This window comes from Capra hircus, chromosome 17 (assembly GCF_001704415.2).
Source record: "Capra hircus breed San Clemente chromosome 17, ASM170441v1, whole genome shotgun sequence".
NCBI lineage: Eukaryota > Metazoa > Chordata > Mammalia > Artiodactyla > Bovidae > Capra > Capra hircus.
The window spans coordinates 29,047,722-29,070,802 of record NC_030824.1 but is presented as its reverse complement, the minus strand read 5'-3'; the positions used below and the strand labels follow the sequence as shown (position 1 = coordinate 29,070,802).

General features: G+C 39.1%; 1 protein-coding gene across 1 annotated transcript in view; it reads right to left on the bottom strand.

The window, feature by feature from the left end:
- The window catches only part of GLRB (glycine receptor beta), a 113,132-nt gene that overhangs the window by 8,177 nt on the left and 81,874 nt on the right, over positions 1 to 23,081 (bottom strand). Inside the window, exons 8-9 of the mRNA XM_018061476.1 lie at positions 16,422 to 16,574; positions 5,532 to 5,824 (exon numbers count right to left, since the gene is read on the bottom strand). Coding sequence (XP_017916965.1) covers positions 5,532 to 5,824; positions 16,422 to 16,574 — 446 coding nt within the window. The remainder of the gene's footprint in view (positions 1 to 5,531; positions 5,825 to 16,421; positions 16,575 to 23,081) is intronic.

Here is a 23,081-nt window from a genome sequence, read left to right as displayed (position 1 = left end):
TGTTGATTTATTTAAGTGTGTGTTTATTTAAATTATTTAAATATGTTGTTTTATTCATTGGGTAGTTATTTTAAAGCTTGAAAGACAAATTTAGGATGATTCAGTCTAATATCCTGGATCCTACTTATCTTTTATATCTATGTTCACAGATCATGCTGGCATGTTCTCTATTACTCTGAAAATCTGAGTGTAAAGAATCTGCTTCCACCAAGGCACTGGTTCGTAAAATGAAGACCTAAAATTCTGCTGGCATATCAGTAAACAAAGAATGTTGCAGTCATTAACCAATCACGTAACAGCCACCACCTCCCTCTCTAGTGAGCCCTGAGGGAACTCAGGACGGAAACAGGATGCCCCTCATTTGGCAGTCAGTCCTGCAGCCACCTGCAATGATGCATCCGAAGGAGACTCAGGATGAGAAAACACAGGTGCACATCAGAGAAATGACTTCACTAAGCCCAGACTCTCGCATCTTCCCTTACAGAGAAAAGAGCGAAATTCATTACCTTGAGAAGTCTGGTTTTTAATCTGTTAAAAGATTAACAATAACCTTTTGTTCCACCCACCTAGTCTTTTTTGTAAAGACTCTTGTGTAAGCTGGCTCCCCTCTTCCTCTTTGGAGCAGTTCTCTCAGGGTTCTCTGAGATGCAGCCTCCCAGGACTGAAGTCCTAAGAATACCCCCCAAATAGAACATAAATCTCAACTTTTAGTTTGTGCATTTTTCTCCAGTCAGCAGAATATGTTAAGATTCCAAGTTCATGGGACATTCTCTGTGATTGGGAATTTCTGCAGTTAGTCAGGTTCCAGGACATTTCAGACAACGCAGCTGACTCTGACACTGCTGGAGATCGGACACCTATTCTTCAGCACAGCTTCACTGTGTGAATCCAGATCTCTTGACCAGGGTTCAGGTCAGTGCATTGGGGGATCAGTGGGCTGGAAACATGAGGAAGTGGGAAAAGACAGGGAGACATGAATGGAGTGGTTGACAGAGTCAAAAACCCAAAGAGTGAACATCACCCTGGGGTGTAAGGGCCTCAGGGATCCCTCCTTCTGTTAGTGCCCTGGAGAAACACATGTATGTTTCAGAAGGAAATCTAAGCTTCTCATAAAGAAATGCCAGTTCTTTGATGTGCCAACACGAGCCTTTCATCAGTCATTGGCTCTTTTAGGTACCACTGGGTGGCACTGGTGGTAACAGAGAAAAAAGTAAAATCCTGGGAAAGAGAACCGTGATTTCTTTGAGAAGGTGTGTTCCTGATGCATGAAGGGAGTAGGTCTGAACTGGATTAGTAGATAGGAGGGTTGCAACATGAACAGATGCTTAAGAGCAGCCCAATGATACCTCTCTATTCACGAGAATGAAGGAGGCAAGGTACAGTTACAAGGAATGCTGAGGGCCCTCGAAAGAACATGGGGCCCTTCTGCCCCAGGAAGGTTGAGGGGGCACACCCTGGACATTATAAAAAGCTAACATAAGGCTGCGGAGGTAGAGAAAAGGAAGCAGGTCAACTGGAGACCTTGGGGGCCAAAGAAGGACACGGTGGTGAGTTCTTGCATTTCTTTTTTGCTTCAGATGTCCTAGATTAGGAACTGAAAATGCCAATGGGTATAGACAGAAATAGCCCCAATAACAGCCCCTCCTTCTAGACAGAGGACAAAGGAAGGGGCAGCTTAGGGAGACAGAAATCTTTGATACAATAACCTCTCTACTGGAGCCCAGCGTCACAGAAACAGCTGTGGCCCCACCCCTATTCACACCAGCAAGGACCAGGCAGGTAGCAGCATTCTGCCTTCCAGATGCTGTGACAGGTGCCCAGCCCTCCCTGGAGGGTACTGCAGTAGGCCAAGCAGGGAGCTGGCCCTCATTCCACCTGGACCAGTAACAGGCCCTGCTCCCTGGGGAGCGGTGGGTGTTGGAGGGGATGGTGCAGGCAGGGCTGCCTCCCCACCCAGCAGCAAGCACCACATTGCTTCTCCCCTTCCCCTGGGTCATTGTCCTAGGAGGAAGGGCTCTCCCCATGGCCAGGCATACGGAGGTACCCCAGTGTCAGGAGGCTACACCGGGAAGAAAAAAATGCCCAATGCCACCAGACAGCAATGGGACCTCTCACCTAACTGTGAGGGGCCCATCTAGCAGCAAGGAAAAGCAGTCTTCCTTCTCCTGGAAGAACACTCAGGGGAAGGCAGCAACAACAGAAAGTTTACAGAGGCAGAACCTTATCACATAATATGAAATGTCCAAGTTGCAACAGAAAAATCACTCATCATACAAACAGCAGGAGAAGATATAAAATTGAAATAAAAAAAAATACAACCAGTAGAGATTAACACCAAGGTGAAACATGTTAGAATTATCTGAGAAAGGTTTTAAAGCATGCATGACAAAAATGCATCAATCAGCAATTATGAACATGCTTGGAACAAATGAGAAATGGGGAGCCTGAGAAAAGAAGTACAAAATCCCTGAAAAGACAGACAGAAAAGAAAAGAAGGAATGGAAAGAAAGAAAGAAAAAAAAAAACAAATGGAAATTTTATAACTGAAAAACATGTTAAACCAAAATATCAATATCAGTGGATAGGCTCAACAGGAAGATGAAGGGTGGAGTAAAGAATCCATAAACTAAAGATATAACAGGAGAAATTACTGGGTCTGAACAAAAGGCAAAGAACTGCCTAGGATGATGAGCTGAGCATTGGTGACATATGGGCCCATAACAGAGCATCTAACATTTCTGGCATCACAGTCCTGAAAGGACTAGGTAAAGGTACTCAAAGAAATAATCACTGAAAAATGTTCCCATTTGGCAAGAAGCCTAAGCCTGCATCTTTTTTTCTTTTTTAAAAATTAATTTAATTGGAGGCTAATTACTTTATAATATTGCAGTGGGTTTTTTTTTACCTATACAGTTTAAATTTTTTTTTTTTTTTTTTTGCTTTACAATACTGTATTGGTTTTGCCATACATCAACATGAATCTGCCACGGGAACTTATGTACAGCCTGCATCTTTTTATTTTAAACTTTTTTATTTTATATTGGGGCCTGGAAAATCCCATGGACAGAGGAGCCTGGTAGGCTGCAGTCCATGAGGTCTCGAAGAGTCGGACACGACTGAGCGACTTCACTTTCACTTTTCACTTTCATGGATTGGAGAAGGAAATGGCAACCCACTCCAGTGTTCTTGCCTGGAGAATCCCAGGGACGGGGGAGCCTGGTGGGCTGCCGTCTAGGGGGTTGCACAGAGTCAGACATGACTGAAGTGACTTAGCAGCAGCAGCAGCATAGTCAATTAACGATTTAATAGTTTCAGGTGAACAGCGAAGGGACCCAGCTATACATATGCATGTACCCATTGTCCCTCAAACTTCCCTCCCATCCAGGCTGCCACATAACATTAAACAGAGTTCCATGTGCTATACAGTAAAGCCTGCATTTTTAACAAGCTGAACAAACCCCAAACAGGATGAACCCTAAGAAAACTGCATCAAAATATATAATTAAACTTCTCAACAGTAAAGACAAAAAAAAAAGTCTTAAAAGCATACAGAGAAAAATGACTTTACCTAAAGAAGAAAAACAATGTGAATGAAACAGAGTTCTCAGAAGTCACGGAGGCCAGAAGGAAGGAACACAGTATTTTTTTGGTGCTGAAATAAAAGAATCATCAACCAGGAATCCTATTCCCAGTGGAAGCATCCTTTGGGAATGAATGGAAACCAAGACATTCCCAGATGAAAGAAAACTAGAAGGACCTGTCACCAGAAGAGCTATCTAAAATAATGGATAAAGGAAATTCTCTAAAAGGAAAGAAAATAATAAAAGAACTTGCAAAATTACAAAAAAAGAAAGATCAAAGAAATGAAAAGTATCCACAAATACAAAAAAATTTCCTTCTCCCTTTGAGTTTTCCAAATTATTTTTGATGGCACAGCAAAAATTATGACACTTTCTAATTAGGTTCTAAGGAATATTTTCAATAATTCTGTCATATAGAGAGGAAAATAAAAGGTGTTAAGAGAGGTAACATCACACAAATTTGTAACATAATGACATTAAGAGTGTGAAGAAGTCATGTATATATATAATGTAACACCTAGAACAATGATCAAGCAAGGTAGTGATACACTTACAAACAATATGGGAAACTCAAAATGTCATGCTAGAAACTGTACAAGCAATCCACACAACCGGGAAAAAAAGAAAGATTTAAAAAATATAGAATACACAGGAAATAAAATTTAAAATAGACTGAAGCCCTGACATATCAATAAATTCATTAAATTTAAATGATCTAAACATAAAAATTAAAACACAACCATGGCAAAGAAGATTAAAAGCCATCAGTCAACCATATGTTGCCCACAAGAAACTCACTTCACATAGAATGATATAGACATGATGCATGGAAAAGGATGGAAAGAGATATGTTAAAGACACGATTTCGTTAAGGCCATGATAACTCCACATTAATGGATATTTTATACTTATTCTTCATGAAGAGGAATAGGGTATAAAGAGCTCTAGGGCCTGAGGAACCTCCCTATAAGGTAGCAATGAAGAATTTGCAAGCAGACTTGACTGAAGGCCCAGAAAATGAGTTGATGACTTGACAGAAAAACAAAAAAAGAGCTGCAGGCAGAACCACCTGAGCACAGTTTACTGGCCTCTGTATCTAAAAGTGTGTCTAAAACTCTAGGGTTCACTGGTGGTGGCGGTGGTGAGCAAATGGACATGGTCCGGGGCCAGGGTAGGCAGGCAGGCAAGCTTTCCCAGCTGCAGAATGGTCTGGACCTGTTAGTCTCTTGTGGAACTTCCCATGCTAAGTTCCATGGAATTGGTCCCCTGGATAAGGGTCTTCTCGACTTGAGGATATCAAGTAGGCATAATGGCATAAGTGGACAGGTGTCCTTAACCCATGACATTGCCTGTGGCTCAAGGACTTATCATTTCCTGAATCTGGAGGCATTGTTCACTATTCTTAGCCGATCACCAAGCGACAAGGCGAGGTTATGTTTTTTCAGTTCTTCTCCAGCTACTCACCCTGCACTGGACATATACCAAACCATGGGCATAGTTTCCCTATGGGCCAGGCATCCAATAAAGAAGTAGCCTGCCTGACATGTGCTTTGTGAAGCCCTCCAACTTGATGAGGAAGAGGTGGGAGATTGAATTAAGAACATGGACTCCCTATGCTTTCAGCGCTCCCCTGACAGCCCCCTGGCTGTTCATGAAGGATTGGCACATAAGAAACTGTAGGAAAGACTGGAGTTTGGGGTCTAGAGTTTGGGCAAGACCTCCACATTTGATTGTGAACATGATACTGAAGGAATTTAAGCATCCTTGAATTCCACGGAAGTCATCTATCAATTTGATGGTTGATTCGCTAAGTGTTCTGTTCTTTTCCAAAAAAGTAGATTGAGCTTAATCCCTTCTCATCTGTGAGCAAGAAATGAGTGTGAATCAATTCTACAAACCTTTACACCCACAGAACGCATTTCACTGGCCAACGTCAGACGCCATCCTTACCTGCAAGGTGCTGATGTGAACAGGTGTGCCTGCGCCATTCACAGTGCTCTTTTTAGCCACATTTCCCCCCTTCCCATCTGCTTGCTCAGCCTTGGCAATTCTGGCTTTTTCTGCTTCAACTCGCTTGGGGTTATTGAGCATCACCTGGACGACTGCATACTCCACCAGGGACGCAAAGCCGAAGAGGAGACATGCGATGAGCCACACGTCCAGCGCCTTCACGTAGGACACCTTGGGAAGTTCTGCAGCCAGGGTTGTGCACTCAGAGGCCAAGCTCAGTACTGAGAAGATTCCTGCAGGACAGAGACCAGAATTCAAGATGCGTCTTGTTGCTGCTGCTGCTGCTAAGTCGCTTCAGTTGTGTCTGACTCTGTGCGAACCCATAGATGGCAGCCCACCAGGCACCTCTGTCCCTGGGATTCGCCAGGCATGAATACTGGAGTGGGTTGCTATTTCCTTCTCCAATGCATGCATGTATGATAAGTTGCTTCAGTCGTGTCTGACTCTGTGTGACTCCATGGACAGCAGCCCACCAGGCTCCTCTCTCCACGAGATTCTCCAGGCAAGAATACTGGAGTGGGTTGCCATTTCCTTCTCCAAGATGCTTCTTACTCCCATGAAATGTTGTACAATCACTGCTCTTTGATGAAATCTGTCTCCAGTAACTGGAGAAGGAAATGGCAACCCACTCTGGTATTCTTGCCTGGGAAATCCCATGGATGGAGAAGCCTGGTGGGCTACAATCCATTCAGGTCACAAGAGTCAGATATGACTTAGAGACTAAACCACCACCACCTCTCCAATAACCCACTGCCACTCAAGTTCCTTTAAAGCAAAAAGAGTACAAGAAATACTATGTATATAATTTTTATGAACGAATTATTTAATGTGAGTGAGGATGCATGTAAACACCTAACATGTTTTAAAAAATAAATATAAATGTAAACCAAGGTATAAAACCCACCATTTGGACCTTATCTAAATATTAAAGATATCTAAAACTCTTCCATAGTATCTCTAAGGAAGCCACAGAGCTCTCTGATTAGAGAAGTTATTTCACTTCTTAGCTTTACTCTAAACATTTATAGTGCTGAGTTTTGCTCCCTGAACTACTAAGTCAGAACAAGAATAGAACATATAAAGCAATTTTCTGATAAGGTTCAAAATTTTTAAAAATCTAATAGAAAAGACAGAGCAAAGAACATCCTGGATTATTTCAGGGAAAACAAATGATTCTAGTTTTTTAAGGAAAACATGAAATCTTCCTATATGTTTTATTAACTTTCGTGGGATGCTAACTATTTGTGTATCAATTTAAGACAAATAAGTATAAAATCTCAAAGGAGAATAGCAATAATTCACCTCCCTCTTTCTCTCCCCTCCTGCCACACTCCTAAGCTTTCCCCGGGTCTTCCTTCCTCGGTATTTTCAGAAGAGGGGCTGGGAAGCCTGACTTGTTGGGAAAATCACCACCACATACTGGGCTGAAGCCTCAGGGAAAGTCAAGGAAGCCTCACCCTAAGTCAAGCAGGAGCGGGTTTTACCTTGGCTCTGAGAGTGAATTTCAATTATGGGGCTGTGTGCACCTTTCTCTTCCTAGATGTGACCACTTCTGAGAGCCAGTGAATGTATTACCCTAATGATGAAAGATGTACTTGGCTGTCTTTGCTCTTGTACTGGGAATACAGTAAGTACTATACTAGGATCAATAATCAGCTAAAACATTGAAAAATATATATTCCACCAGTTGCGTCATTTCAGAGGCTCCTGAGAGGTGTAGAGATTTTTTATATTGAAGAAGAGCTAAGAGACTCCCAGAAAGAGAGACTTTTTGTAAAATATAACTTCTGCAGATAGAAACAATATTAAGTATATACATGTACATATATAACAATATTACATATGTACATGTATATAATAATATTACATATATATTTAGGCTTGCTAAACATCTCATTTGCTATTATAGTAACTATCCTTCATCCTGATGAAAACTAATTGTGTAACAGCACTATATTTTAAAAGTTAACATAAGTTTTAATGTTTTCTAACCTGGAAGTGAAAAGTAGCATAAAAATCCAAGATCTTCTCAATCATTGCCCTAACCTCAGTTAGTTATACTTATGGGCACTCATTAGGTAAGTCATTTTTCCAAATCATTTTTTCTTAATTTTTAATCAAATGTTATGTCAACTTAAGTAAAAAGGGGCCTTGAGATAGACTATACTGACCATTCTGTGTTTTCATAGCATTTCATTCTCATCAATAACAGAATGTATCACATTGTAGCAAGTTTCATAGCATACCTTAACTTTTATCTTGACATATTAGCAACCTTATGAATGAAATGGAGAATAGTGCCAGATTATAGAAGGTCTTGAAAGTCCTAGTGTGGATCTCTAATTGTATTTGGTAGAGAAATGATATTATCAAAAGAATGTTTCAGCAATGCCCCTCTAGTAGGGATATAGAAATAGACTAAGAAAGAGAAAACAGGAGCTGCAGAAACAAAGAATAACAAAATGAATGATAGGATTGATGTAGAAAGAGGGATTTTGGAGGAAACATTTTTTAAAACTTGGTTACTGATTAAAGAAAGAAGGTAGACTGAGGCAAATCTCTGGACAGAACGACTGGGGAAGCACGAAATACATGATAGGAGTAGGAGGCCATAGAAAAGATGTGACTTTGAAAGGAAAATACCTAGTTAGGTCAGATAAGGGTCTAGAAACAAAAAACTGGTAACCACCACTCAGCACCGGGCACCTGGGAACTTGTGAAAGGACAAACTGGTCAGTCAGTATCATTCAGGGGCGTCATGGTGAAAAGGGGAGGGACTCAGGAAGGGATGCTCGGGCGTCAGAAACAGGGGATCAAAGGAGCAGAGAAGCATTAGGAGGAATAGAATATTAATGGACATTTGAGAGGTATTTAAAGTCCCAGGTGTTAAGTTAATAAAAACCATGGTGGCCAATTCCACTAAGATTTGTACCATTTTGAAGAAGCAGGAATGGAAATGGAGATGGACTGAGGGACATGACTGTGTACCTTGTTTATAGGAAATCATTAAAATAGGAAACGTCCATTTGCTCTTTTATCCTAAAATAAGAAATTTGAGAAAATAACATTTCTCTAGACAAATAATTCAGTATTTTCTTAAGACAGCTGTCAGATGGGATTACTTCACTTCTAACTAATCCATCGTGAAAATTTGCCTGAATGTTACTATATTATGAACCAATAAAAAGAAACGTGAAGCCCATCATTCATACAAATGTGGATTTTTATAATTTTAATATTGTATTGTTAATAAAATATCCCTATTTAATGGAGCACCTCTCTAATAAATGTCAGGACTTCTTGGTTTAATATTTCTAAAAATGTTTAAAATATATAGTCCTTATTTGTCATTTGTTAGTTTTCTCTTCCTAGTGCGAAATGGCAACCCACTCCAGTGTTCTTGCCTGGAGAATCCCAGGGACGGGAATCCCAGGGACTGGGCTGCCTTCTATGGGGTCGCACAGAGTCGGACACGACTGAAGCGACAGCAGCAGCAGCAGCAGCAGTGTGAAAACAAATCAAGTCTAGACTTCAAATCAGGGAATATGCCATAACATTTATATCAATTCTGATAAATAGATGTGGAGGTCTACATATATTAAATGTTACGGCTGACAAATAATATAAATTGAAGCAATAATAAATTACATGAAGAATTGACTTGGACAAAAACGTTTATAAAGAATTCAGGGTGAAGAGAAAGTTGTTTAGCTCATCAGTATAAAGAAAATACTACAGTGATAAAATCCTTACAGGACCACTATTTTATAGTGAACTCTGATTGACTGCGGGATGTCCAGAGAGTTCTCATTCGGCCAATCTCAGAGGAAACATCTGTAGGATGATTCTTTAATAGCATGTATGCTAGGAATGCACTTAATTAAAGAGAAATACCCAAAACTAGAAGACCAAAAAAGGAAAAGAAGAAAAAAAGGAAAAGTGTGAAGAATGGAAAGGAAAAGAAAGGGAGTTCTATTCACAACAAATAGAACCAACAGAGCGAGTTTAGGAGAAATTGTGCATAGCAGCTACTATCTAAACCTAAAACCTTTTTTATCCCACACTGAAATGAATTACAATACTCTCTAAATTCCTATGTATGTAGTTGTTATTAATAACATGAAAATTCATTTAGAAATACTGCTAAATTATTGTATCAGCATGTTATCATTTCACATCACTCTAACCAAAGGACAGTTAAAAGCAAAACTACAGTTGCTACCATGTGCAAATCCAAAAAATACTTTTGAAATTTTTGAAGGAGTTTCTTACAATCAAAAAGATCTTGAATCATGCTCCAGATGATAAGAAAAGACTATAAGAATCAAGAAAGGTACTATACGTGGCCTGCTAGAGATCTGAATTGTGACCTGAGTTACTCATCTTTTTACATTTATGATTAAAATTATTTATTTTTAAAAATCCTTTTTTAGCAGCAACGAAAGCATTTTATCTACCAGGGAAAAAAATGTTAAAGCTTACTTAGAGTAAAAAGTATAAGACATTCCTGCGACAATCACTTTTATAGTTAAAGAAATAGCTAGAGACAAAGCCTACGTAAAATTCACAGAAGCTTTGATTTTTGTTAACAGTAAAGAATGTAAATCAAAAAGACAGGAAGAAAAATAAAGCTAGAATACAAAACCGCTTTAAAAAAGCAAAATGAATCTAGGGTAAATGATACATGTTTTTCTCCTAAATTTTGAAAAATAATATGAGCCATCCTAGGAAAAGATTGGAAAATTAATTTTGTAATCTTTTGAAACAATGTAGGGAAAAAATAGAGAAAGGAAATATACACTGGGGCAAAATAGCCATATTGACAGAATATCCTGAAATTTAATCTAAGTCAGTAACATGATTTCATTTTTCTTTTTGGGTAAAATTATAAATATGTGTAAGTCTAATATCAGAGCTTCAAAATACCTGAAGCATAATTCCATAATTAGAGTTGGAGATTTTAACAATACCCTCATCAATAACTATGACCTAGACAAAAGACAGGAAAGATTTTAAAAGTACTATCAACTAACTTGACTGCATTCTTATTTATGAATACCACACCAACAATGACAAACAAGCACTGCAAGTGTACCTGGGATGATGCTAGGAAACATGCTAGGCTGGGCCATTAAGAAGGCTCAGTAAACATAAAAGTATTGAAACCATAAAGTTTGCTCCCTGATAAAATTAAAAACAAATCGTATTCAAGTACTTATGAAAATCCTAAATATTTGGAAACCAAACTACACATTATCTAAAAAAATCCATGGGCCCAATAAGAAATCATAATGTAAATAAGAAAAAAAATTTAATGAAAGAAGGTAAAAATATATCAACATTTGTGCACTTTAGCTAAAGGAGGGCTTATAAAGGAAATTTGTAACTTTAAGTGCTAAAATTAAAATAGAAAGAAGACCTAAAATGAACTGAGTTTCTACTTAAAGCATCAAAAAAAAGATCAAATAAAATCTATTAGAATCTAAAAGAGAGTAGGTGTATATTTCTGTATGGCTGATTCACTTTGCTGTGCAGCAGACACTAACACAACGTTATGAATCAACTATGCTGCAATAAAAATTATTGCTCCTAACAAATTAATTTTAAAAAATTAAAAATCTAAACTAAGTGAAAAGAAAGAATAAAGAGCTAAAATCAATGAAAAAGAAAAACAAATAGAAAAAATGAATGAAATCAAAGCTGATGTTTTGAAAATACCAAGAAAATGGAATAAGACTTTAGCTAGAGCAGTAAAAAAAACCTCACCAGTTAACAATATCAGGAATATATAGGAATGAACATATTGCTACAGCTAGACATTAAAAGGAAAAAATCAATATTATGAACATGTTTGTGCTAATAATTTTTTCCAACTCATCTATCACCTAGGAATCAATTGGTAAAATTCATCAAATAAAGGGAAACAACATAAACATTTAAACATACACAGAGAAAGCAACTGGCAAAATTCAACAGTCATGATCAGTTCAGTTCAGTTCAGTTGCTCAGTTGTGTCTGACTCTTTGCAAGTTGGAATAGAGAGCCGGTATTATACACAACAGTGAATGCTTCAACTATTGCTACCCAGGGTCAGGAATAAACAACTCTCACAATTCTATTCAACACTGTACTAGAGGCACCACAAGAAGACAGAAAAGTTAAGTGTTTGGGGAGTATGTGACAGAGGAGTATATAAAACAAGCAAAACGGTATCATTACATTGATAAACACTATTTTAGAAAAGTAAGACATACTTTCCCCATAAAATGAAGAAATCTCATTTCTAGGTGTTTATCTAAAAGTAATGAAAACATATGCCCACACAGAGGCTTGCACATAATTATTCCTAGCATCATTTGTAATACTCCAAAACTGGAAACAACCCAAATCTCCAACAACTGTTTAACAGGAAAGCCTACTGTTGAAGTGGAGCAGGACCCTATGGTCTTTGTCCCTCATGTCTTCTGTCTGCCGTCTGTCTGTGGAAAAACTTAAGCCAAGGAATAAGTTTAATCAGAGAAGTGAGAAAATGCAGAAACAAAAGAAAACAAAGGACACCAAATAATAATAGTTTAGTCGTTAAGCATCGTCAAAAACCTTTGGCTTCCCGAGTGGCTCAGTGGTAAAGAATCCTCCAGCAACACAAGAGACTCAGGAGATGCAGGTTCTATCCCTGAGTTGGGGAGATCCCCTGGAGGAGGAAATGGCAACCCGTTCCAGTACTTTTGCTGGAAAAATCCTGTAAACAGAGGAGCCTGGTGGGCTACAGTACATGTGGTCACAAAGAGTCAGACATGACTAAGCATGTGTGCATGCATGCACAAGAATCTTTAGTTCCTTCTCAGAAGCTAGAGATAATATTCTGAGTCATATCTTGTGAGCCGTCATGGAGATGTTGAAACCCCCACCAGGCGGAGAAGTTAACTACACGATTACCAGACTGTAGCCGTGACATGTGCACTTAGCTTAGTCCTGTCTGACTCTTTGTGACACGACTCCATGGACTGCAGCCCGCCAGCTCCTCTATCCATAGGATTTTCCAGGCAAGAATACTGGAGTGGGTAGCCATTTCCTTCTCCAGGGGATCTTCCTGACCCAGGGATCAAACCCAGGTCTCCTGCATTGCAGGTGGATTCTTTATCGTCTGAGTCACCAGGGAAGCCCAGCTATGACATATGCTACCAACATATTGACTGATCCCAGTTTAAATTTATGATCATTGACCTCAAGAAGTCCAGGATCCTACCAGGTAGTCAGGGTGTATTTCCTCTGTTCCTTTACTACTTTCTCTCTCCCTTCAAACCCACAACACTTTCTCATACCACACCTGCAACTCATGATTTTTCTTACTCCTTTATTAAGAAACCAAACTCAATGGCAAGCCCCACGACCACATTTGTCCACGTTCTCTGTGCCCACTTGCTCTGCCCTCTCTCCTGATCCTACAGACTAGGGTCAGTCATCTCAATGCACAGGGCAAATGTAACTCACCGCTTATTTCTATAAATCAAGTTTTATTGGGATACATCCTCATTTCTTCAGCTATGTATTGTCTAAGGCTGCTTTAGCACTATGACAGAAGATTGGGGGGTCTCAACAGAAACCTAAAATGTTTACTCTCCAGTCTGTTACAGAAGGAGTTTGCCGACCCCAGGGAAAAACTGACTTTGATCTAGCAAAGGCCAGTCTCTCCCTTCCCTACCACTCATCCTCCCTCACTACTGCTGCATTTCTTCCACTGCTAAGTTTTTCCTTTCCTACTGATTATTTTCCACCGAAAATAACCATGCACTGATAGTCTGCCTTTAAAAAAAAAAAAAAAAAAAAAAAAACCAAGAAACCTTCTTGACTCCCATTCCCACCCCTACCATTTACCCATCTTCTTTTACTTTTGGCACCTAACAGTGTCCAGCAAGTTGTTCACACTGCCCATCTCCACGTCCCCCTCCTATGCTCTCCTGAAGTCACTCCCACCAGGCTTTCTCCTTCTCCTCACTCCATGGACACTCTTTGTCCTGCACGCCAGCGACTCCCCAGGCTGCTAAAGCCAACGGCAATCTTTAGCCCTGGCCTTGACCTACAGGCACTGACTGGTCACTCTCCTTCCCTGAAAACACATAATTATCCACTTGGCAGGATTCTAGGAAACCACATCACATGGTTTGTTTCTCATCTTCTCAATCTCAAGGATTTAGCCCTGAGACTCTGCTACCTCCATTCCACTCATCCCTCTAAATACCATCTAAATCCTGAGAAATCTCAAATTCGTATCTCCAATTTTGTTTTCTCCAAGACACCCTAGACTTGTACAGCCTACTGCCTACCTGCTATCTCCACCTAACAGATATCTCAAAGTCAGTACATCCAGAACCTCCCTACATTCTCAAAACTACTCTACCTGAAGCTTTACTCACCTCTGTTAATGGCAATTTCATCTCTTAAGTTTATTCTACTTTCTTAAATCCCACATGCAACACATCTACAAATCTCTCTCTACCACATCCATCATTGAATATTCATAAATACCTCCACTAACACTTCCTGGCTCACACCAGAGATTATTTCAGGCTTCCTACCTGCTGTCCTTGCTTCTATTTTTGCCGCTTGCTGCCTTTCAGCCTATTCTAAACAAAGGAGTAAATAGATACAGTTACAGTTTCAATCAGATCATACTCAAAAGCCCTCAGGGCCTTCACATTTCACTCTGAATAAAAGCCAAAGTCACCAGAATTCCTTATGAAATGTTCCATAGCCCATCTCTCACCACTGTTAATTTTCTGATCTCATCTACTGATTCCCCCTTCTCTCACTGGACTCCTTAGTGTCCTAGGGAGGCTTCTGCCTCAAGGATGCTGCCCTGATCACTGACCAGTCACACTCCCTTCCTAGAAATCCACAGTGGTCCACTCACTCCCCTCCTTCCTGCTCTTCTCAACATCACTTTCTCATTGAGGCAATTCTCCACAAGCAGGCTGCTGCCCTCAACTTTCCATTCTGTGTCTCCATCTTACATATATGCTGTACTTATTTGGTGTCTCTTTCTTCCCAAGAGAGCATAAATTAACTGAGGCTGAGTTGTGCTTTTTAAAATCTATTTTATAAACTATTTATTCACTACTTACTCTTTAACCACATCCCCATCATTTTGCATAGTACCTAGCCCATAGTCAGTACTCCATAGGTATCTCCTGAATAAACTAGAATGTGTCTAAGTGCTTTGTAAAGTAATATGTAAATGAGGCACATTATGAACTCATGAATGGGCTTAACACTCACTTTTTTTCCCAAACTTCCAAAAGTCCCTGCAGTACTTTTCCATCCCTGTTGATGTCCAAGAGTATGTTCATAGAGGCTGGATCTGATGGCTAGTTGTTACAACTGGTAGGCACAGAGCTGGAATTCAGACCTGGTTTGATTCTAGAGATTGATATTTAACCATTAACTTCTTTCTGAGTAGTGTGTCTGCTGGATGCTAAGTGATAGCTCAAGAATTTTATAATCAGAAGTCCTATAAGAGATGAGGGCTTACAGAGAGTTTCCTCCAAAAACAAGTCAGAGATTGGGATGTCTCCACAGCATCCTTGGAAGGCTGACATTTCCATTTATATCACTGCATGAGAGTAAGAGAACTCTCAGCAATTTAAGGGAAAAGCATGATATTTTTGACAAGCACAAGACTTTAAATCAAGTTTTGAGGTGTTTTAGTCCCAGTACAATATCTACAAAGTTAATTCTACTTTCCACAGGATTAATCTATCAATTGTATTGTCTTCATTAGAGATACACAATTCTTAGAATGAAATTTCTCACTTTTTTTGCTTATTAAGATATAGATCTGGTCTCTGTGGTTTTTATTAGAGAAAAATCACCAAATTTCTTATCTGGATAAAATTGTCATTTTCATTGGCTCTTTCCTGATTTCTTATTCTTTAATATCTGTATTTCATTTAATTCCTCCAGTAAGTCAGGAGGAAGGCTTGCACAAGGCCTTTTTGATGATAGAAAAAAAAAATGCTGAAACTAATCAGGTTGCTGAGAGGTCAGATATTTCATAGACTTACCTATATAAGTTCCATGTGATGTTCAGAAAACACACACACATACACATGAGCGAAAAATTTTAAAACTCTCCACGCAATCAAAATGTGTTGTTACGATGCTCTTACTTTGAAGTTTATTCACTTTACCCATAATAAAGACTCTCAATTATTTTCCCAACCAGAGACTATTTAAGCCTTAATACAGATATAATTTCCAACTCTGGCAATTGGTGTTTCTATGTCACAGAGCATTAAAAATAACAAACAGGCTTGATATATATCTATAGGATCGCCAGATTCTATTTTCTCTAGCTCTCCTGATGGTACCCACACAATAATTAGTGTTCAGGAAAATGATGCCAAGTCATTTTTAAAATGATAAATGTTATTACACATTTCCTGATGAAAAGTATGAGATAGTATATAAAATGATTTAGAAAGATTTCTACCCAAATAGTCATTCATTTTCAAGCTTGGCACTACTGGGGATTTTAGGCTTCCATTATCCATGAAAATCGCTTATTAATAATTATTTCATGAGCATCAATTTAGCATGGATTAACTGCTTAAAGTACCCCAAGGACACAAAAATAGAAAACTTGGTTTAATTATAGAATGCATAAACAGAGTGAAAATCTAGTTCAATGTCAAGGATTGGAGAAAGTCTGAGGAAGTCACAAACCATTCCAAGACTCATTGTTTCTAAATGATTTAGTATGAATTCAAAATTATGCAGTCACTTCTATAAAGATGCAAGCACGCTCCTGACCCCCCGAGAGAGACACTTTACCCAGGGGCACTCTGGCAGCACTGGCATCGGGGTTGATCCAGAAGGAAAGCCAGGAGAGAACCACGATGAGCAGGGTCGGGGCATAGACGCCCATCATGTAGAAGCCCACCTGCCTCCTCAGGGTGAAGATGACTTCCACGCACGTGTAGTACCCTGCCAGACACAGAGGCAGACAGGAGTGAGGTTCCTGACACATCCGACTGCAAAATCAGTGTGCACATAAATTAGGAGTCATTTCTGCTTGAGGCAGTTTCACAAAGTGACCTCCACCAAAAATGGAGTATTTTTTTCTGTAGATATACATCATTTATGTGATCTAAGAGGATGGAATTATGGGACCTGTTTCACCCAACCTTTCGCAACTCCATTGTGAGATTGAGAAGCAGACATCCATGCTGCTCTGTGATACCCAGTCTCAAATTTTAAGTCTTTGTTCAGAGATTTTTCAATGACAAACTTTTTATTATCCTTGGGTACTCTGAGAGCCACTGGGAATAGCAAATCAAAGCAGCGCAAATCTACAAAGAAACACTCCTGGATTATGCATTGTTAACATAACTTTCAGCCCTGTGAACCACTTCTTATCTGGGAGGACTGGCCAGATAGCTACAGTAGCTCATATGCATCAGTTCAGTTCACTCGCTCAGTCGTGTCTGAATCTTTGCAACCCCATGAATTGCAGCACGCCAGGCCTCCCTGTCCATCACCATCTCCCGGAGTTCACCCAGACTCACGTCCATCGAGTCCATGATGCCATCCAGCCATCTCATCCTTGGTCGTCCCCTTCTCCTCCTGCCCCCAATCCCTCCCAGAATCAGAGTCTTTTCCAAAGAATCAATGCTTCGCATGAGATGGCCAAAGTACTGGAGTTTCAGCTTTAGCATCATTCCTTCCAAAGAAATCCCAGGGTGGATCTCCTTCAGAATGGACTGGTTGGATCTCTTTGCAGTCCAAGGGACTCTCAAGAGTCTTCTCCAACACCACAGTTCAAAAGCATCAACTCTTCGGTGCTCAGCCTTCTTCACAGTCCAGCTCTCACATCCATACCTGACCACTGGAAAAACCATAACCTTGACTAGATGGACCTTAGTCGGCAAAGTAATGTCTCTGCTTTTGAATATACTATTTAGGTTGTTCACAACTCTTCTTCCAAGGAGTAAGCGTCTTTTAATTTCATGGCTGCAGTCACCATCTGCCGTGATTTTGGAGCCCAAAAAAATAAAGTCTGACACTGTTTCCATTGTTTCGCCATCTATTTCCCATGAAGTGATGGGACCAGATGCCATGATCTTCGTTTTCTGAATGTTGAGCTTTAAGCCAACTCTTTTGCTCTCCCCTTTCACTTTCATCAAGAGGCTTTTTAGCTCCTCTTCACTTTCTGCCATAAGGGTGGTGTCATCTGCATATCTGAGGTGATTGATATTTCTCCCAGCAATCTTGATTCCAGCTTGTGTTTCTTCCAGCCCAGCGTTTCTCATGATGTACTCTGCATAGAAGTTAAATAAGCAGGGTGACAATATACAGCCTTGACGTACTCCTTTTCCTATTTGGAACCAGTCTGTTGGTCCATGTCTAGTTCTAACTGTTGCTTCCTGATCTGCATACAGGTTTCTCAAGAGGCAGGTCAGGTGGTCTGGTATTCCCATCTCTTTCAGAATTGTCCACAGTTTATTGTGATCCACACAGTCAAAGGCTTTGGCATTGTCAATAAAGCAGAAATAGATGTTTTTCTGGAACTCTCTTGCTTTTTCCATGATCCAGTGGATGTTGGCAATTTGATCTCTGGTTCCTCTGCCTTTTCTAAAACCAGCTTGAACATCAGGGAGTTCATGGCTCATGTACTGCTGAAGCCTGGCTTGGAGAATTTTGAGCACTACTTTACTAGCATGTGAGATGAGTGCAATTGTGCGGTAGTTTGAGCATTCTTTGGCATTGCCTTCCTTTGTATTTGGAATGAAAACTGACATTTTCCAGTCCTGTGGCCACTGCTGAGTCTTCCAAATTTGCTGGCATATTGAGTGCAGCACTTTCACAGCATCATCTTTCAGGATTTGAAACAGCTCAACTGGAATTCCATCACCTCCACTAGCTTTGTTCGTAGTGATGCTTTCTAAGGCCCACTTGACTTCACATTCCAGGATGTCTGGCTCTAGATTAGTGATCACATCATCATGATTATCTGGATCATGAAGATCTTTTTCGTACAGTTCTTCTGTGTATTCTTGCCACCTCTTCTTAATATCTTCTGCTTCTGTTAGGTCCATACCATTTCTGTCCTTTATCGAGCCCATCTTTGCATGAAATGTTCCCTTGGTATCTCTAATTTTTTTAAAGAAACCTCTAGTCTTTCCCATTCTGTTGTTTTCCTCTATTTGCATTGATCGCTGAAGAAGGCTTTCTTATTTCTTCTTGCTATTCTTTGGAACTCTGCATTCAGATGCTTACATCTTTCCTTTGCTCATATGCATATTTATACCTTAACCCTGAAGACAGTGTTAGAGGTAAACATTAGCAAGGATAACAAATGAATGTCCCCAGTCCATGGAGATGAAAGGTGACAGACAGCAGACATCTGATATCTCTCCCCAGCCTCCCCTGGCTCCACTCCAGGACCTGGAATGTTCCCTAATTGAGGGAAAGGATTTCACTTTCACAGACATAGACTAAAGCAGACACCACTTTACAACATCATTCTAGAGCTACCATGATATCAACTAGTCTCCCAAATTAATCACAAATTATGGCCAGCCTCATAAAAACCTTTGCTGACTGGAGAAAGAAAATAAGTGACACAAATATTCTCGCAGCACTTGCATAGAAGAGACATTTCCAGATGTCTGAGATGATTTCTTTTAATGCTTACTTTAGATAAAAATGTCATTTCCCATTCAACAAAAGGAAGGTTATGTATGAACTTCAAAAAGTTAAAATATTCTCAGCTGTGCTCAGCTTAAACTGTACAAAGTTATTTTCAAATGTCAAAACAAATGAATGAACAGTGAATAAATAAAATAATTATGGGGCAAAAGGCAATATTACTTTTTACTATGCTTTAGTTTAAAAAGTTGTATTTATCTCTTTTTTCTAGTTGGAAAGAAGACATATACTTCAGATGCTAGAATAATTGTCATGTCATTTTTATTCGTTAGTAGTATCTAGATTAGTAATGGCACACAATCCACATCTTAAAAACTGTTGAATAAAAGAATGGCTATTCTTATCCTTTTATCAAATAGCTTAGATTAGAAATCTATCCTTTTCCTAATGTGAATTATAATGATTGATACCTCGGAGAGATTAGAAAGATATTAGGGCTAATATGCAACAAATATAAAGAGCTGATTTGAACTGAAGTAAATTCTAATTATGCCAAATGTTTCCATATTATATCAATAAAAGCAATGTACAGTGTTTGTCTTTTTTAAATTTTAATTTCACTGAAAGTGAAAGTGTTGGCTGCTCAGTGTGTTCGACTCTTTGCGACCCCATGGACTGTAGCCTGCCAAGCTCCTCTGTCCATGCAATCATCCAGGCAAAAATACTGGAGTGGGTTGCCATTCCCTTTAATTTCATTAAAACTAAGCAATTTGTGAAAATCGTGCACAGGTTCTAAAAAGACATGAAAGGCAAACCGATGGAAACTTCCTCTCCTTTTTCAATGCCCATCTCTTATTTCAGCCTCTTTCCTGGACAAATAAGAACAAAAGCTTCCAACTAACAATCATGTTCAAAACTTCCAAAAAGTCATCTTTTACAAGTCTATTTGCTGTGATCAAGAAGGCCCACAGTGTTTTCTATGAGCGGTTCTGAAGTACCTTGGTTTGTAAGAGCATCACTTTTTCAAGGTAATTTCACATCCACCTAGTGCCTATGAAGTAGGGAAGGACACACATGTGTTTATTATGTATCTTTAGGAGCCTGGTTCCAAATAGGAAAAGGAGTATGTCAAGGCTGTATATTGTCACTCTGCTTATTTAACTTCTATGCAGAGTACATCATGAGAAACACTGGGCTGGAAGAAACACAAGCTGGAATCAAGACTGCTGGGAGAAATATCAATCACCTCGGATACGCAGATGACACCACCCTTATGGCAGAAATGAAGAGGAACTAAAAAGCCTCTTGATGAAAGTTAAAGAGGAGAGTGAAAAAGTTGGATTAAAGCTCAACATTCAGAAAACGAAGATCATGGCATCTGGTCCCACCACTTCATGGGAAATAGATGGGGAAACAGTGGAAACAGTGTCCGACTTTATTTTGGGGGCTCCAAAATCACGGCAGATGGTGACTGCAGCCATGAAATTAAAAGATGCTTACTCCTTGGAAGAAAAGTTATGACCAACCTAGACAGCATATTGAAAAGCAGAGACATTACTTTGCCAACAAAGGTCCGTCTAGTCAAGGCTATGGTTTTTCCTGTGGTCATGTATGGATGTGAGAGTTGGACATGTATGGATGTGAAGAAAGCTGAGCACTAAAGAATTGATGCTTTTAAACTGTGGTGTTGGAGAAGACTCTTGAGAATCCCTTGGACTGCAAGGAGATCCAACTAGTCCATTCTAAAGATCAGCCCTGGGTGTTCTTTGGATTGAATGATGCTAAAGCTGAAACTCCAGTACTTTGGCCACCTCATGCGAAAAGTTGACTTATTAGAAAAGACTCTGATGCTGGGAGGCATTGGAGGCAGGAGGAAAAGGGGACGACCGAGGATGAGATGGCTGGATGGCATCACTGACTCAATGGACGTGAGTTTGAGTGAACTCCGGGAGATGGTGATGGACAGGGAGGCCTGGTGTGCTGCGATTCATAGGGTCACAAAGAGTCGGAGACGACTGAGTGACTGAACTGAACTGAGGAGCCTAGGTTGTCACAAATATCATAATAATTTTCTATAAGAGCATTACTTGTTCAAGGTAATTTCACATCCACCTAGTGCCTATGAAGTAGGGAAGGACACATATGTGTTTATATGTGTGCTCACATATGTGAGCAGCCAACAAAATACAGTCAAATGTATTTTGTATCCTATCCCCTCACATTTAGATGACAGCCTAGAAACTTAAGTCCTTCATCTGAAGGCAACCCCTGGGGGAACTTCCCAGGACTTGGATGCATTTGGCAGAGAAATACATGCTTGGATATAACAGTGAATTGTTCCATAAGCTTTTATCAGAAACATTTCTTGATCTTTTTTTGATGTTTTCGTGGTACTGTTAAATTTATTAGAGGCAGGTGGGCAGCTAATTGATATAAATGTTCATTGGCAAATTCAATTTACTATTTCCTATGAGGCTTTATTTGATTATTATTCACTCAGGCTTCCAATGTAAGTATAGAAATTGAAGTTGGAATTATACTTGCATACCTGTATTTTTCTCCATCTGTGTAATTTCTATAATTACAAAACAGTAATTTTTAATACAGTTAAAGCCAAATCATGATTTTTGGATGATTTTATACAAATTAAAGAAAATATTGGCCATCCTTTTTGTACATGCTGCCCTCTGTCTTATCTACTATTCTACACTGTTAAGCATTCCATATATTTTGAATGTTCTATTTTTCTACATACATTTCTAAGTATTATCCAAACACTAAAATGTTTCTTATAGACATACAATGATTCATATAAATGTTGATAAAGCATGTTTACTGAAATATAGTTTCAATTATTACTCTCTTAGCCATGAGTTTTTGTTATTTTCTGTAAATAATGAGATATAATTGACTCATTTATGATAAATCAAAAAAATACCATACACAAAAATCTAGGAAAGATTTGCTAATCATAAATCTTGAGTATTTCCCCAAATACTCTCCACCACAGCACACCCTAGTTCCTTCTTCGAACTAAAAGGGATTATATTTCATTTATTTGTTTGCCATTGGATCTATAAAGGAGCAGGGGTCTATCCTTAATTTTCTGCTGAATCCCCAAATGACAACTTTTAAATGCAGAGCTTAAAGGTGAAAAAATGAATAACACCAGAGTTTTCAATGCTTTTACATAATCTTATACTACATAAAATTAGATATAAAATTACTAATTTTATTTTCATCTCTAGATGAAGTTTAAAACTTCAATAAAAGATATTTCAAGCTTCTCAAAACAATTTAGAGATTATTCATTTTAAAATGTGAAGCATATAATCTGGATGTGGGTAACTATTTTCCAAGTAAAATAACACTCACTGAACTCGTAACATTCCTGTGAGGATTAAATTATGGAATTCCTACAAAGCACTTAAAACAATGCCTTACAGCAATAACTCAAAAAGCCATCTACTAAATGTGTTTCTATACAACAATCCTCCCAAAAATACCTCTCTCGGCTTTCAAGTTCATTTTTTCAGTTGATTTGTAAAAATCCCTAAAAACTGTAGTCAGGCTCTATAATTTGAGTGAGGAGCAGAGAGAGGAGAAAGAACACTGTGCCCAGGTCACAGCTGACAATGACTTGTCCCCTGACATTCAGTAAGTCATTCGCTGTGTGTTTTAGTTATTTTATGTGTTCAATACAGGAGCTGGCTCAGAATAAGCAAAAAGATCATGTCCATATCCGACAATCATTGAAATCTATGATTTCTTCATTGAGTACACTGACGGTCAGATTTTTAAGAGTGCTCCTTTTTTCCAGTAAAAAAAAATCGGCAATTCTTT